The sequence below is a fragment of the Lepisma saccharinum genome, chromosome 5 (genome assembly GCF_977018435.1).
Source record: "Lepisma saccharinum chromosome 5, izLepSacc3.1, whole genome shotgun sequence".
Taxonomy (NCBI): Eukaryota; Metazoa; Arthropoda; class Insecta; order Zygentoma; family Lepismatidae; genus Lepisma; species Lepisma saccharinum.
In genome coordinates, this window is record NC_139233.1 from 32,297,870 (window position 1) to 32,315,779 (window position 17,910).

At 36.2% G+C, this 17,910-nt stretch overlaps 1 protein-coding gene across 4 annotated transcripts in view; it reads left to right on the forward strand.

The window, feature by feature from the left end:
• The window catches only part of LOC145987750 (palmitoyltransferase ZDHHC3), a 150,134-nt gene that overhangs the window by 119,598 nt on the left and 12,626 nt on the right, over positions 1-17,910 (forward strand). For 2 of the 4 annotated variants that reach the window (XM_083122417.1, XM_083122416.1), the window contains exons 2-3: positions 973-1,147; positions 11,938-12,123. In XM_083122417.1, coding sequence (XP_082978543.1) covers positions 1,055-1,147; positions 11,938-12,123 — 279 coding nt within the window. In that variant the 5' untranslated portion in view covers positions 973-1,054. Of the gene's footprint in view, positions 1-426; positions 579-972; positions 1,148-11,937; positions 12,124-17,910 lie in introns of those variants that run through there. The other 2 variants (XM_083122415.1, XM_083122418.1) reach the window with 2 other exon arrangements.

Here is a 17,910-nt window from a genome sequence, read left to right on the forward strand (position 1 = left end):
GCGAAATAGCTGGACAGTCGACAGCTGTGACCGTAAGAAACTTATGGTTCATAAGGGCATAATGTCATAGAATTCATCCATTTAATTTCACATTTCGTATAGATATTTAGATCTTCGTGAAGAAGAAACATGATGTATAAAAAATTAGCATTATCCTTCAAGATGAAAGTCTCTGACCGTACATGAATTTATCACGGACAGAAACACATAATATTGCATTAAGAATAAGGAACAGTACATATATCTTGATTGTTCCTAGACAGTTTCTAATTATAAATCGACGTTATTTATCTTAGTAAAAAATCGCAAATAAAATGATATGGGTAAATCGATGCTAGTAAATTGGAACAATCAACTGTGGTATTATCATAGACGTTATTGCGCATGTGTATCTGGCTGGCACGGATCATACGGGATAACCAGTCCAATATCTAATCTGTGCAGTCCAACAGTGAATGCCGTGAATGCTTAGTTGCGTTTACGTACTTAAGTGGTATGTGCTACTGGAAACACCTTCAATCCTTTTAAAATAGATTGTATGCGAGAAAAACGCACCATATCTTTCAAAATGTTGAAAGGTAAATATGTTTATCATTTCTGTACTAAATAATATGGAAACTTTTGTTAACATCATTAGTGTTGTTATATCGGAGAAGCTCTCTCATTGTATTCCACCGAAATGTAAATAAGTGCATTAATTATCTTGTACTTGTTCACTCATACGTAAAGTAGTAGTGCAAAAGTATTAGATTTCCTTTGAATGAATGTTTATGACACGTTAATATGATATTCCTTGTCTTATAACTGTGCATATGACTGTTCTTCACGTACAACCTTCACTATGAAATAATATTTTCGAAATTGGAAGAGTGTATTGGAAAATTATAATTTTAATTTAATGGGAGGCACTTATAAGGAAAAATAGGTTGAATATTATCACCTTATTCTGACCAAATCTAATTTTTTTTTCAGATTTGCGGATTGAGAAGGAAATGGTAAAGTAAACCCATTTCTTTCATGAACTTGAAACATACGAATCATAATATATGCATAAATGTACATAAACATGGATTTTGATTACAATGACTATAGACGAGAGACTGATTTGCATAATCGTTGCTGTAATGGATTTATGTGGTGCATTAGAGTAAGTATTTCCCACTGTCAACGATTTTTGTTGTATTAAATGCAAGAATATTTGTGGAAAACAGGTGAGAAACTTGATTTACTGTTTAGCCTGGATCTAACCTCTAAATTGCATGAGTATATTTATGCATTAATGGATCATGTTTCAGAACCGTTTACCCCCCTGTACCTCCTCAAGAATTATGTCGAATTTTCGGCAAAACTTCGATACGGTACCAACTGATTTCTTTATTTTTACACAAGAAACTACTTACGGAAATGAGTTTCTGTAGCATTTAGAAGTTTGTGGAGGTATTATCTTGGCTAGAGTCTAGTTTACGTCCTTCTTGCCCATTTACGTTCTTCTTGCGCACTCCTTCTTGCCCGTTTACAAAACCATGCTAGCCGGCGCTCCGGCATCCGTAGGGTAAGTAAGTTTTTCTTTTTACACTTTCTGTCACTAACCATTCACTCATTGTGGAATCTATTTCACCAGGAAATCATGTATTTTTGAACAGAAATATCTCTCCGATGCAGAATTTTCGTTACTTTCATTTCCTTGACTACATGAGTCAAATGTTGCAAATATTTGATGACATAACTCCCTGTCAGTGTTTCCAACCATGCAGTTTTTTGCAAGAAGATGACAATTTTAACTATGTTTGCCTAACGTAACCGAACCTAACCTAACCTTGCCGTGCATGGTTCGTGGGGCTATCCGTGAATGGTTTGTGGGGCTAAGCGTGCATGGTCCATGGGGATTTTTTGGTTGACAAGGTTGGAAACACTGCATACCCAATGATGATGTACCACACTAGTCAAGCTGTCTCGCCATATTGTGTCTTACGGAAGCAAAATAAGGAACAACAATAATTACTCCTCATGTCACAAATTGAACTTACACACCATTCACGAATAGCCCCACGAACCATGCATGGATAACCCCACAAACCAATCATAAATACACAAACCATTCATAAATAGCCCCACAAACCATTCATAAATAGCTCCACGAACCATGCACACAAGGTTACGTTAGGTTAGGTTCTGTGAAGTTAGGCAAACATAGTTTAAATTGTCATGTTCTGGCAAAACAGTGGCGAGTTTGGAAACACTGGCCGGGTGTTACGTCATTGAACGCACAGAACATTTGGTTCACGTAGTCGAATGTAATGGAGGCAAGAGCTTTTGTGCATCGGAGAGACATTAATGTAGAAAAATACATGATTTACCGGCCAAAGAAGTTGAACGAAGGGAGAAAACACTTGCACGAGCTTTCAAAAGTCTACAGAAACTCAGTTCCGTAAGTAGTTTCTCCTGTAAATTTGAAGAAATGTGTTTTCCCTATACCATACTGTTACCAAAACTGTTTGTATGTGCACTAAATTGACCAAAGAATACGCCGAAAATAACTATCAGTAACAAACCTAACGATCGTTACCTATCTATGTAAAATTATAACTACTGTTGTGGAAAGGCCATTTTGGGTACTATATTCACTTGCGCGAAGCCTTCGGGCTGTTCTGCTTCATAGTAAAGTAACATGCTAAGGTAACGGACGTACTTTACTTCACAAACACATTTCCGAGAGCTAAAATCAACTGAGAACATTCATAAACAACAAAATCTTCATAAACCATGCAAGATATTTCACTTTATTTAGAGGGTGAAGGGTACCCATGTTTCTTCACTTACCTCTCTGTTAAGATGAGAATGTTTATTAGTATATAATTTCAAATGAGCTCCCACATAACTGAATGGTAGTGCTTTTGCCTTTGGTGCAAGCAATCCTTTATTTGAACCATATTGGGATACACACAAAATTTTGGTGTTGATCCAACACCATAAGGTTAAATGGGGAGATACTTGTAAAGAAGTGCCATAGTATTGTGTAGAAAGCCAGATAACAATGATGGCTTTCAATGTATTGGCCATATATCACTTGACGAACAGCTGCTTGGCAGTCCTTGATCTTTGAAGGGAAGTTTTATTTATGTAACATAAAAGTGCACTATTTGGCCTGAAAAAGGTAACACTTTACTTTACCGGAGACGGATTTCTTCAAATTTACAGGAGAAAGTACTTACGCAAATCATTTTCTGTAACGTTGTTGATGTTCGGGAATGTAGTTTTGAAACATTTTAAACTTTTGCTGCCCAAGCGTCTCGAACGAGATACCCAAAAGTAACCCTCAGGCCACCAAGCATCTCGATCGAGATGCTGTGTCAAGGTCGTAGTTTTTACGTTATAACTTTTCTATTTTTGGCTAGAATTTCGATTTTATTTTTTTATATTGTTTTTATAATGTTCCTAACACATGTATTTAACAGAAATGGTTTTTTGCATTTTTTTTTGTCTTCATGAAAATGGAGGGGGGAAAGGCGGGAAAAGGGACTTCTCTTTTGCTTCTCTTTTCAAGGTCAATTTTTTGCCGACAAAGGAAGCCAAGTGCGAGAACATTTTTTGGGTGAAGTGACAATTTTTTAAAATAATTTTTGGCGATTTTCTCCCTTCCCCCTCCATATATACACCAAATTTGCATAACTTTTGCATTTTGTGCATTTTGACATTTTTTTTCGGGGTGGGGGGAAACACCATTTTTTTAAGAAAAGTATTTTTGAGGGCATTTCCCCCCTTTCCCCCTCCATATATACGCCGAATGTGCATAAATTATATATCGTCTGAATCTGTGATTCATTCTGCGTACAACGGTATATCTTTCATATCTCTAGGGCATTTAGTTTCTGAGCTATAGTCATTTCAAGGTACCGCTGCATTTTGAAGCTTGAATCAGTGGCCATTCCTTTCGGGGGTACAACTCAAGTTACATTGGTCATACGACAATGATGCAAATATTTTTATGTTTCTTACATGCCAGCGATAATTCCTATGTGCATTTTGAACTTTTCATTTCCTTTTTTTTGGAGGGCGGGGGGGGGGGCGAAACCCCAATTTTTTTAAAAAAAAAGTATTTTCAGGGGATTTCCCCCTCCATATATACGCCGAATGTGCATAAATTATATATCGTCTAAATCTGTGATTCATTCTGCGTACAACGGTATATCTTTCATATCTCTAGGGCATTTAGTTTCTGAGCTATAGTCATTTCAGCTTGCAGCTTGCAGCTTGCACATTCCTTTTGGGGGTACAACTCAAGTTACATTGGTCATATGATAATAATGCAAATATTTTTGTGTTCCTTACATGTCAGCGATCATTTCCATGTGCATGTCGACACTGTCATGTACTTTTTTCTTGGGGGGAGTGGAACCAATTTTTTTTCCGAAATTTTGGAATTTTGAGAGTTAGCCCCCTCCCCCCGCCACATATACGCCGAATTTTCAAAAATTTCATATAGTCTGAATCTCTGGTTCATTCCGCGTACAACGGTATATCACTCATCTCTCTAGGGCAATTAGCCTCCGATCTACACTCATTTAATTGAAACTCTGCATTTTACTCAAAATCGGCTCGGGCAATAGAGGCTTACTTGTGAAAAAGGCCTTGGGCGGCAAAAGGTTAATGCTAATGTGTGTGGTTTTCTACGAAAATCCATTTCCGACGTGCTATTGTTGCTGCCGCCATTTGCTTTCAGCACGTCATCGAGAAAAACTGATGTTGTCCGTATATGCTAAAAAGAAGAAATGTTCCGCAATGCAGAATAGTACGTTAGCAATGTAAAAAATTGCAAAATATATCATTGATAGGTGTCTCCGGTATAGTAAAGTAGTACCCTGAAAAATGCTTTCCTTTTTTTTTTAATGTGCTGCATATAGCAAAGTAATTTCAAGTATTTTATGCGAAAATTATATTTCTGTACTATATGTTCCATATATGCATTTAAGAAGAATTCATCAGAAGAAAATTCTAACACTTCAATCTTATGAACACTAATTGGAACAGGTAGTGTAAGGTACAAGTATGATACAAAAATCAAATTTTCAACATAATTTTGTCATTTGCAAACATTTTCAAGTGAGATTTTATCACAATAGTGATGACGCGCATATATATATATTTTATCAAAACTGGCTGCAGAATTTGAGAAAGAAAAAAATAATTTGGCATTACAATTGCCCTCCCAATTTGTAATTATGAGAAATTGGTGGGGAATTTTGATGCACATATTTTTCTAGGGTTTTGATATGGATTATGATAATGTGAGAGATGGGAATTATGAGCCAGATATACAACTATATATTGACATAGTTCCAATTTTTATACACAAAATTTAAATTTCAGAATTATTTTTTTTAAGTACATGGTAATAGGGAGGTAATCTTAAACATAAAACTGAGAATGAAGATTACATCAGGCTATGGCACGTAGATTCATCATTGTTCATATTATGATTATTGGGCAACTTTTAAGTTTTAAGACATGAAAGTAAGAAAATTTTGAAAGGCTGCATGTTTCTAAACTAAACTAGCTAAGCTTTGTATAACATTGAATGGCGAATTTCCAAATACATTTCTTCAGCTTCTTCAAATGATATGCAAGTCTTGCTCTGTGATTGTGAGGAATATCTAGGATAGGAAGAATAGCAGTTATATAATCATAGAGTGTAGAACTAGGTCCAAGTTCCTTTTGTTTAATTGCGATTTCATCACACTACGCATGCATTTTTTATATGGTTCAATTTCTATTCACGTGTGTTACCTCATACTTTGGAGTTTTAGTGATTACTTACTGCATGCTTTCTTCATAATGTTTTTCGCTTCTGTATGCTCATATTTAATACTTTTCTTGCCACCAGCCGTTTGTTTACTGTCATCTTAGTTATGGACTGCCATCTAAATCATATGTTTTGGGTGCAAAGGGGTTTTCTGAATTGGTGCGTTTACCGTTTGGTGAGCTATTGTGTAGTTTCCAATTGCCAGAAATGTCCTTAAATGCATTTGTAGTTAGGTTAGGCAGATCTGTTAAAGGCTTTTAGCATTAAAATAATATCGCTAAATGCATTCGTAGTTAGGTGAGGAGCGTTTGAAGCACAACACCCCTTCAAGCCTCATGTGGAGAGTCAGCAGCGAGCAAATTTGGGAGCAGTCTGTGAATGCCTGTCAATGGGAATCAGGATGTTTCCTTAAGATACCTTTTACATCTTCTTTTCGCCATTAAATAGGACTTTTTGGAAGTACAAAGAGTGCTAATTACTTTCATGAAGCTTCAAATTTACTTTCAGAATCATTTCCATTCTTCTGTGATACTTTTTCTTTATTCTATGAATGAAAAGTACCTTGTTGATGGGAAGTGTGACTGCTTGCGTAAGGTAGTTTTTACGTCTTAGGTAATAAAATAAGGGTATTATATAACACCAATTATTCAGGTGAAAACTGATTGTGCTATTGCTTCTTATTTATAATGAAGTAAATTGAAATATTCAGTTCTTTTTTAATGCAACTCAAATGTTGTTATTAACTATTACTCCATGTAGCTCATTCTAGTGAGTCTTGGGTTCATTCGTAATATAGCCCTAATAAAAGGATTACTAAAAATGAAAATGTTACATATAATCAATATAATATCTAGAAATTTAAAATAATAATTGTTATTGGGAGTAGTAGTACAATTTCTACATAATAAATGAGGAAGATTAATGCAATTAGGAAGAATCGTATTGAAAATGGAATTCGGGCAGAGGACTTTGGATTTTGTTTTGCTGATAAATTACACTTTTCTGAACTTTCACCGAGGTTGAAATTTACTCTTAACAATCATTTCCACAATCCTGCGATTTTTTTTTTTTTGTAACTTTCCCCTATGAAACTTTAAAAACATCATTGAACATTAGGAACCATTACATAAAACTAATTTTATTAGCTCCTGGCTTAAATAGTCTGTAATGGTCACCAGTGCACTCTCAAACCATGAATATCATTTTCCTTTCAGCATTAACAAGTGAGCTCTGCATAATACAAACTTGTTTATATGTTGTAGCATCCTGGGCCACATTGAAATTTCACCAATGAAAGTAACACTGACTTCAATTTTATCAGCTTTTGGATCCTGATCTTGCTGACAAGTCTAAATTGGAGCCATAGTTATAATCATCTGTGCTACTTAAGATATTGACAACATTCTGATCTGATTCTTTACTGGAACTTCTGCTACTTATTCCCACATGACCTAGAAATTGTCATGTATCATGCCTTTTTGGGGCATTGTGTCTTTGTGGTGCACAAGATCAAACTTTTTCCATTTCTGCTAAAAGTACGAATGATGTTTAAAAAAGGGTTTAAGAAAGACTGCTTTGCTAGTTAGTGCATATGTAGCTGTTGTTTTATCCTGACTAGGGATGACCATTTTAAAAAAAAATGCTTTGAAAGTGAAATTTGTAGTTTTTCACTATTTTCAAAATTTTCTTTTTTTTTCGAAAAAAGAAAAAAATATTTTTTGATTTTGAATTTTTCGAAAAAGAGTGGCAAGTCCTGGTTACTTGAGACAGCCCTGCTTCTTAGTTTCACTTTCATGAAGCTGTGATGTGAAGATTTTTTTATTATTATTATTAAGAAGCACACATACTACACACATTTCAAACTGCTTACTTGGCATGTTTACCATTGAGCACAAAGATATGGTATCAAGAGAGAAATTCTGACAGACCATACATAATATCTGGCTGAAACATCAACTGAGGAGTGCTGCAGTATTTACCCAAAGATGGCATGTTTTGTAAACTCAACCTTATAAAGGGAAACTTTAAAACTGAGTTTTTCGATTCTCATTTTTCTTTGAAAGAATAAATTAGTTTCTCCAAAAAAAGTAATCATTTTTTGTATAAAAAAATCGTTAGTTTTTTAAAAATTAGTTTTCCATTTTTCGTTTTTGAACAAGTTTTTCTGCTTTTTCTTTTTCGAAAATGAGTGGCCATCCTTAATCCTGACCTCTAAATCATAGTGTATCTAATAAAGCTGTATAGCCCTGCTTTACCTTATATTTTTTATTTTTGTTTCATGGTGAGATGGGATTCTAGTAATTTGGACGTTTGACAAAAATGTTTTATATTTATTGGTTTCTCCTACATTTGTGCTTTATTAAATTTTGCATGGCTACAAGAGCAGGTTCTTGAATGAGAAAGTGAAGGAGTGTTTGTGTCTCCTTATGTGTGTGGGGTGGGGGGGGAGAGGGTAGATGGTGCATTGTAACTATGTTTCTTGTCTTTTGGAATAAACGTAAATTTTGTAGGATGTTTCTCACATTCGAACACCCAATTTTTGTTTTACCTTTAATGTAAAAGGTAGTCATCTCAGAGTCAGTCTGGCTAGTCTTCTTGGATGTTTCTTTAATAATAGAGTTTAAGGTGTGTGGAATTTTAACCCACAGCACCCGATCTTGGTGATAGGGCTGCTACATTTGCCTCCAAGCAGTCTGATTTTCTGTAAGGGTTTTCTCCCTTAGCCTTTGAAGATCCCTCTTAACCACATGGTAGTGGTTCGCTCTTAATTACTCCCAAGATTGCTTCTTCTGTCATTTGTGCTGTAATAAAAGGACTCCTTCTCCGTTACATCTGCCATTAAACACTTCACCATAACCCTTACATTGTACTATCAGCTGGTGCCAGCTCCATGTTACTCATCTAAGTTCGTCTGCCTCAGTTGAGATGACAATCCATCTTCTTTTGCCATTGGAGTCTTTGACCAATAGGTTGCTTGTTAGTCTGGCTCCTCCTTGCTAATCTGTCCGACATGGGAGACCCTACCGGTAACAATGGTAGGGCTGGTATAGCCTAGCTTATTTTCAGAGCATGTGTGCCCCATCACCAACTGCAAGGTCATGCAACCACTAGGTGGGGTAGGATATGACTGAAACATTTATCTGAAGTATGTCTTCAGAATAGGGCTATGCTAATACCTTATAAAAAATATTCACCAATGCCAGGTCATACATTTCCTGTGTTTACGTATTTTGCAGGGTCCACAAAAATGCTACACAACACTTTTGCCAGTGTATTTATCCTGAAGTGTTCATTTATTTCTAGCCAGTATTTTGTGAAAATGTGGATTTTGTGAATAAACGACAGTTATTGGATTTATGTAATTACAGTTTAATGTTTCAATATTCAATGTATCATTTGAACAACTTTTAATTGTTACAATGTTCATGTATCAGTATCGATTCAGTCCTACTTAAGATACTTCAAAATACTCTCTCGCATGTTCATCAAAGCTGATGCTCAAGTTGAAGTTGCTCTGTGACTATACTTGCCTTCAACAACTGATGACATGTTTTATTTTCTGTTTGGATTGTAACAATGTTTTGGGGTTTGTTTTTACGTATTCAGTATTCTCTTCACGAAATGAGTGCAAGTTTGACTCGATAAAAACACAACCGTTTCTGAGTGTATGTTATTAAATTGTAATCTGACTTGTAGAATGAAAATTAAGAAAGTGAAAAACTTATAAATTTCTTTGTAACAAGGATTTTTTTAGCCAGTAAATTTGATACAATATGTTGTACATATGCGTGAATCTGATACACTTTTCACACAACAAAAATAGTACAAAATTCAAGATAGTTATATTTATCTATTCTCCTTACTGTAATCCACAATCTTTTGATTCTATGTATGACGATTTTCATTTAGAGGTAGAATTGCTGGTCAAATATAATTGATTCAGCCGACCTCCATGGTGGAACAGTTAGCATAGCATGCTATGATATCAGGAGTCCTGCATTTTAATATCAGCCTGGCCATAGGTGTTTTTTTTGTTAGTAATCATCATTTTCATTATTAAAAATCATCACTCATCCCCATTGTTGCGATTAGCCAAAAGTGGCAGAAAAGTGAAGTAAAATAAACCAAATCACTGAATCAAATATACTCGATTGTAAAAGGTGAAGGATAAAATGCCCCTAAGTAACTAAGTCCCACATGCAGACTTTGAATGAAGAATACTGTTCAAATGACATTTGCACAGTGTGACACAGTGACAAGCCAATAATTTGTAATCCTTGCTTTTATCAATTTTTGCAGTCAATCATGTCTTGATAAAGATCCTCAGGTGTGGGATTAAATTATTGTGGGTGTAGTAAGAAGGATAACACATACCTTCTGTCAAAAAAGTACCGGGAATTTGTAATTTGAAAGGCCCGTGCTAATGATCTTTTAAAAATCTTTTTTTTTCTGTAAGTTGGTAGCACTGTACTTAATTACTATGCCAAACATGAGCGCGATCTGTCAACCAGTTTGTTTACAGCAGCTGGTTGAATCCGTCCACTTCAGTAGTGCATCACGATTTTTACAATGGACGAAATTATTGAACAAAGAGTTTGCATTAAATTTTGTGTTGCAAACGGAATTTCGTGTGCTGACTTGGTGAAAATGTTAGAAAAGACTTATAATGAATCAGTTTTATCAAAAACATGGGCTTACGAGTGGTACAAAGCGTTCAAGGCGATCGTCGTTGAAGACATGCCTCGTTCTGGACGACCTTCGACCTCTTCAACCGATGAAAACATCGAAACAGTGAAGGAAATGTGCTCAATAATCACCATTCCAGCTTAAGAGAGATAGCTAGTGACCTTAACATCTCTCACGAGTCTGTTCGTTTGATTTTGGTGGATATTTTGGGCATGGGACGCGTCGCCGCACGGCTTGTTCCAAAAGAGCTGAATTTTCTTCAAAAACAGTACCGTGAGCAGGTCTCTTTAGACATGCTGGATCGCGCCAATTCTGATCCCACATTCATAGGATGCATCATAACTGGTGACGAGACATGGGTCTACGAGTTTGACATGCAAACAAGTCAACAGCCATCAGAATGGAGGAAAAAAGACGAGCCAAAACCAAAAAAAAACACATCAAAGTTGCTCAAAAGTCATGGTGATGCTCATTGTTTTCTTCGATATTCGTGGTTTGGTGCATCATGAATTCATTCCAGAAGGACAGACAGTCAATAAAGAATACTATTTGACTATTTTGAAGCATTTGCGTGAGAAAATCTGTCAGAAACGGCCAGATTTGTGGAAGAACAATTCGTGGATTTTACTTTTTTATGTTATAAGTAGGGAGCTGAAGTTGATGGTCATCTTTTTTCTGACATCTCAGGAGACGATGCCCATTAAATATACACAATATTACACTTCGTTTAGAACCCAAAAATGCTAATTCTAAAGGGCATTTTTTGCCACTTTTCAGGTTTTAGGTCACTTTCCCTGATTTTCGGCATTTTTCCGTCATTTTTCTCAATATTCGGTGTATTGTTTCGTCATATTTTGTCACTTCTTTCATTTTGGTAATATTCTTGAGTCTGGCTGACAACAGACGAAGATTCTCGTTTGAGAACCTCCGAAAGACAATGGTGGTGTACTGCAATTGTCTCTAAGGTAGGTGAAAAAAATCGTTAAGTATATAGAAAGTGCTTTTTGTGAGATATTTCAAAATTTCTGATGTTAAAAAATTACTTTTCTGACATACTTTTTCCTAGGGGGGGGGGGGGGAGCATGTCTATGAACCCTTTTCCCAGATGCGTTCCTGATTTTGGTTTCCCTCTTTTTTATACAATTTGTTAAATTTCTAAACAAAAATTGTCTTACATGGATCGTGATAATATATTTTTCTTTACAGTGCCACAGAAACACACCACATGGTGCCTTTTTTTTGAAAGCAAGATTGTATTTTGTTTAATTTCCTTTTCATTTCAATTTTTAACCTGAAAATACTAACAGTCATTTTATTAATCTGTTAATGAATCTGGAATTGTTTAAACTTCATATGTTGTGTAAGTTTTGCAATCTTTATTTACCTGTAAAAATATTTTTCAATGAAAGGAGTTCATTTTGATAACTCAGATTGTTTTCTTCTCTTTGCAGGATATTTGTGGAATAATTTGTGCTATTTTAACATGGTTTTTAATATTGTATGCAGAGTTTGTGGTTATGTATGTAATGCTTCTGCCCAGCGTGTATCCCTTCTACAGTTCTGTGAACACCATCCTCTTTCAGACGTTTGCATTCCTAGCCTTCGTGTCACATTTGAGGACCATGTTTACGGATCCTGTGAGTATTCTTTGTATTTTTATGTGGTAATATCAATGCAGATATTTGTATATTTTGTCAACATTTTGGCAAGTTTTTTTTTCCTGTATTGATTGTTTAGATATTTTATTTTGAAATCTGTTTCTCGTATTTATCAAGATAGTGAAATGTGATATCTTGGGTTTTCTTGGACTTTAACAAGAATTTGCCATTGTTATGGAATCATTACAATTTACCCCAAAATTCCTTTTTTATTGAACAATGAAGGCATCGTTCCTTTGAAATTAAAAAAAAAAAAGGTAAAGTGTTCCCCTGTGCATAGCACCACGCCATGAAGGCGTATAGGGGGTGTAGGGGTAACGCCCCACACTTTCTTGATCCGGTCGTGAGTGGGGGTGATGTGATCAGCATCACGCCCCTGACCGCCTTTACCCCCCAGGGTTTCCCCCAGGTACCCATGTTATTCGACGCTGGGTGGGCGCCGGGGCCGCTTTCACCGTTAGAAAAGTTCCCGGATTTGAACCGGCCGGGGATCGAACCCGGGACCTTGAGCGTGGTAGTCAGACACGTTAACGACTGAGCCACCGCGGCCTCTTTGAAATTAATTAGTTAAAATTAAATGAAATAAGCAATGGGTACAACTGTTTTCATTGTAATTTTCAACGGTGTTTTCCACATAGTACTGTGAGACTTAAGAGTTATCTTGCCATAGAATGATGGAGGAGGTAAATGAAAAGTTCAATTAATAATTGGGAAATTTTGAAAGCAGAACATTGTTAGCATAATTCATTACTACAATTAGTGCTTGAAATGGAAAATGTTAGCGGGGTAGGGGAGTGACATTTCCCTGTCTTTGATATCTGACTACAATTGCTGCACAGGGTTATTTGAAAACGATGAATCAACTTTACATATATGATGGGGTGACCCGGGTTAAATATTGGACAAAAATCAAACTTTTACCATAGCTCCCACATTTATGTGCTTCTCTAGCTAGTAATTTTTTTGGTAATGCCTATTTGATATATCTGTCGGGTACCATTGTAAAATTTACTAATTCCTTTCAGGAGTAGAAAAAAAAATAAAACTGTGTCCAAAAATTACCCCGCCCTTGGGGTAATTGATGGACACAGCAGGGTAAATATTGGACAGTAGTTTTCAATCTGTTCTGCACAGTACAGAGATGAGCTACATGCGGTAAATGCTGGACAATTGTGTGTACTATAGGTGCTGTGTGTGAGGTAATTATTGAACACCACATGACTGCTGTAAAAAATGTATAACAGTGAAATCTTCTAAAAATTAGCAAAACTTTAAGTTTTTCGGGCAACCTTTTAATAATTTCTGCTTGTTCAGGTACAAAAATTGCACAAATGGTGTTTTTTAATCACACAAACTATAACAAGTAAATTTAAGCATATTGAGGTGCTGTCTGTCACCAAACTACAACTAACTAACTGAACTGATTAGAACTATATACAGTTATAACTAAAAACTAAATACATAACTTTTCAAAACTTTAAACTTTTTAGACAGCTTCTTTGTTCAAGTAGGCCTACCAACATTACACAAATGTGTTTTAATCACACACTGCAACAAAGCATATTGAGATGCTATAGGCTTGCTCTAGGCTGTCACTTTCCACATCTTCAATAATTACACAATCAGACTGCGGAGTAGGGAGTATTTCGTTCCTGAGTCTAGAGATATTTTGATTTGATTGGTTTGGTGTTTTAAGTTCACTTTATGCACAGTAAGGCTAATCGGGACTGGACCTACAGTTTAAAGTGGGATCCGAACCACTATGTGCCTCCACCGGGTATCAAACCTGGGACCCCTTGATTACAAGGAAACGACGCTACCACTGTGCCATCGGGGAGGCACTAGAGATACTTTGAAACATTGACCTTACTTCATCATTACAAGTTATTTGAAATGGATTAACTGATACGGTTTGCATAGTTTTTATGTTTGTATAAAACACATACAATGTTTTCACAATTTCAATCTGTGGTTGTGTTGGCCAACAGTACCTGTTGCAGTCCAATAATCAAGCTGTCCAATAATTACCCCATAACATGTCCACCAATTACCCCGCTGCATCCAATAATTACCCCATAACTAAACATGCATGTTATACTGTTACTGTTCATCCTACAATGGTGTTTTTCAGCACAAACCACCTTCATACACACATCCAAGACTGGGCATTACAAAATTCAAGATCAAGTAAAAGAAAACAAACATATACACAATTTTGTTAACCATTGTTAAAACCATTTTTTTCAAGTGCTTTGGGTTATTAATATATTTTTTGAGAAAATGTACTAATCTCATCCCAATTATTAATCAGTTCATTGCTGGATATGCAATTAACAAATGTTGGTTGGTTAGATGTAACAAATTATGATACAACATGGTTTTTGGTCCTTGTCCAATATTTACCCCGATTCTCTGTGTCCAATAATTACCACGGGTCACCCTATATAAACTTGTAAGGCACAAAGTTCAGGAAAGTGATAAAATTTTATTCACTAGTGTGTCAGAATGGTTGAGTGGTCGAGAGAATTGTTCATTAGAGATAATGAAGACAACTTCCATCATGGTGGTAGAACGGCATTTAGAAAAACAAAGTTTTGGTGTACGTGCCACCAATGCTAAAATATCTGCTACAGTTACAAAAGCATATTGTTACTACCATTAAATTCATGGATGTATGTGCATGGCAGAAACTATTGTATTGACATATTTTTATTTTTCTTATTATTTTGTGGTTCCGTTAAGCTTACAGTAATGGTTGCATGATTGATGGTCCCTAAAAGGTAACAAAGTTTAAAATAGCATTTTGCTACCTTTTTTGGACAACCTTGTATTACAAGCTAATAATGATTAAGCAAGGTATAGGTTGTGAAAAGTCAGTAATAGAGTAAGAGAAAACCTAATTTGTGTAAGTAATTAACTATATAAACCAAAGGATAAGTTACGTAGAATTTTCAGTGATAAGTTGTCTGCCACTGCTTTATATCTGCTATTTGAAAACAATTGCTAATTTTACACAAGCAAATTGAAATTGAATTGTACTTTACACGTGTCTGTCATCACTGAGAGCAATGTGTGCTACAGTAAACATGTTTTAATTTTTTAGTTATTATTACTACTGAATAAATAATTAGATGTGCTGATATGAATACAAGGGGGTACACAATCACCACCTCGCACCACCCTGGCACCACTTATGATTGCAGTACATGAACTTTATTCATGCCCAGGGCTGGATTAAGACGAAATTGGGCCTGATGCACTTACATACTGTGATTATATATATTATTTTAATGTTTTTCTTGTTTTTTATGTTTTTGTTATTATTATTATTATTGTGATTATGATAATGTACCATGAAATGATTATGAGAGGTGTGCTTGTGCTGCTTACTTATATTGCTATTTTTCGAGCCTTAGCAAGCGCAAATTCTTCGATCGTGTCAGTGAAGTCAAGGCTGCGCAGCAGCTCATGCTCAATTGCTCATAAGCACCAGCATGCTTAACCTTTCCTGCACCATTGAAAACCGCAGCTCACCTTTGACTATTCCCAACTTTGAGAAGCTCCGTTCGCTGGAAGCATTGGACACCATCATGCACAGATAGATGGCAATGCAATCTAGATATTTGGAAATGTCGGAGAAAGATTCAACAATGACAGAAGCCTGCACATGGTAAGCTCTGCTGATTCATTCAGTCACCGGTTTCCGAGTGCGCATAAATGTAACAAACTGTACCAGCTCAGCCACCAATGTGTCTTCCAAGTCATCTGGATACGAGAAAACGAGTTTCTTTGCTTTTTCCTCGATCTGCTCAATGCTCAATGACGTTAGCTCCGAGAGAAATCTGAATGTTTTAAAAATATCGTCATATGCCATCATCCGCTTTTCCAGTTCAGCTAACAGACTGTCGATCATGGCCAGATACGTCTGAGTTTTGAACGTTTCCCTTTGGCTGAGATGTGCTTCATTTGCAGCTCCTTCATCAGGCATTCGCTTTCGGCCTCGACGCTGTTAATCTTTGCATTAGCCGTGTTGAACCTTTTCGGTCGCCATCTGCTCATACACGTTAAATCTATCCAATGCAAACTGAACCGTGTCGACCAGTGATGCCATCAAGTCAATTGCCGTATTCATTCTGACTAGGATCTTGGAGGCTAATGCTCGTACTTTTGAGACAGCCAAGGATATCGTTCCAGACAGTCGCCATAACTGCTGTCTCAAGTTCGTTCATCCTGCGTGAAAATCCCGCGCTCTGGTTTTTCGTATCTGTCTTCTGCTCCTTATCTGCCGAAAGCTCATCCAGAGCTTCCTGAATGCTCTTCCACCCAGGCTGCCGTTAGGGGACGCGAGGTCCTGTTGAAACTATATCCGGGAGGCCCTTGTATTATGTAATGTTAAAATATGGATAACAGCAGTTTCTTGTAAAATTATTCTCTAACGCTAACCTGGTTATTAGAATTGTGCAATTATTACCTATTGTTAAGCATGAGCGCACATTCGCAGTATTGCCGTTTAGCACCAATAAAATTTAAAATTTGGCAACCAGCTTTTCTTAACGACTTTTGCTGATTGAGACCTAATTTTAGCGATAGAAGCCCCAGTATTTTTTTCCTTATTCTTTTTGGTCGCATGCATGTACTGTAAATTTACGCTTGTTGTTGATATGGTTTTTTTTCTGCCAGAAAATGCGCTAAATATGGAAAGGGGATCATGACAGGGGTGGCAACTTGTGTGCGTTTTTTTAAGGAGTTTATAGGACTTTCAATTAAGTAACTAATCTGATATAGCCTGCATGCGTGTATTATTTTGACATACTTAAATATATCCAAACTTACTGAAATCATACACAAAGTGGCCATGACATAAAGATAGTGTTACAAATATTTGCATCAAAAATACTTTATGCCAAGAGAGGCTAATCGGTACTGAACCTACAGTTTAAAGTGGGATCCGAACGACTGTGCCATGTGCCTCTACCTGGTAACGACGTACATCAGAATGAAAACTAAATGAAAATGTAATAGTGTTTACATTATGATTTTGTAGGACACCTGTACTTCATACTAAGGAAGAAAAATTGAAATATATATATAGTACATCCCACAAATATTTTATGCCCCTGGCCCCGTAATGCAAGATCATGCTCTGCCAAATACTTAATGACATATAGGCCTAGTATTCGTTTCAAGGTCTCACGCTAATGCAGCTTTTCCTGTGAAATTCCATGTTGCTCATCAATAGTTATGTTTTTCTGCAGTCTAAATTCACATTCGGTTAATTTTTTAAGGCATTGAATTTGACTTTCTGATATTTCATGGTTTTGTAGTTGATAGCTTAAATGCCTCCAGGGTCGGATTAAGACGAAATTGGGCCTGATGGTGCACACCATCGATTTTTTTGTATACAACTAACCTTCAAGGTGAAAATTTTATTACCTGTGTCTAGGCATCCGAAATTGGGGCTCCAAATTTCATTCTAAGATTTATTGTCAGGTTAATATAGCAAAAGAAAACTGTTCAGCTTTCGGAAAATTCTCTTCTGTTTTCATCTGGGCCTAATGCTGCAGCATCAATAGCACCCACCTTAATCCGGCCCTGTTTATGCGTATATCCAATATTGCACTGATCTGAATAAAATGGTAAAAATTACTTGAGATTTCTTAATAAAGTTCATGTACTAAATGCTAATTATTTGTAGCAGCGTTTTGAAGCAGGTTTGTTAGTTGTAACTTTTGTTCAGTATCATGTGTGTTAGATATAATTAGTACC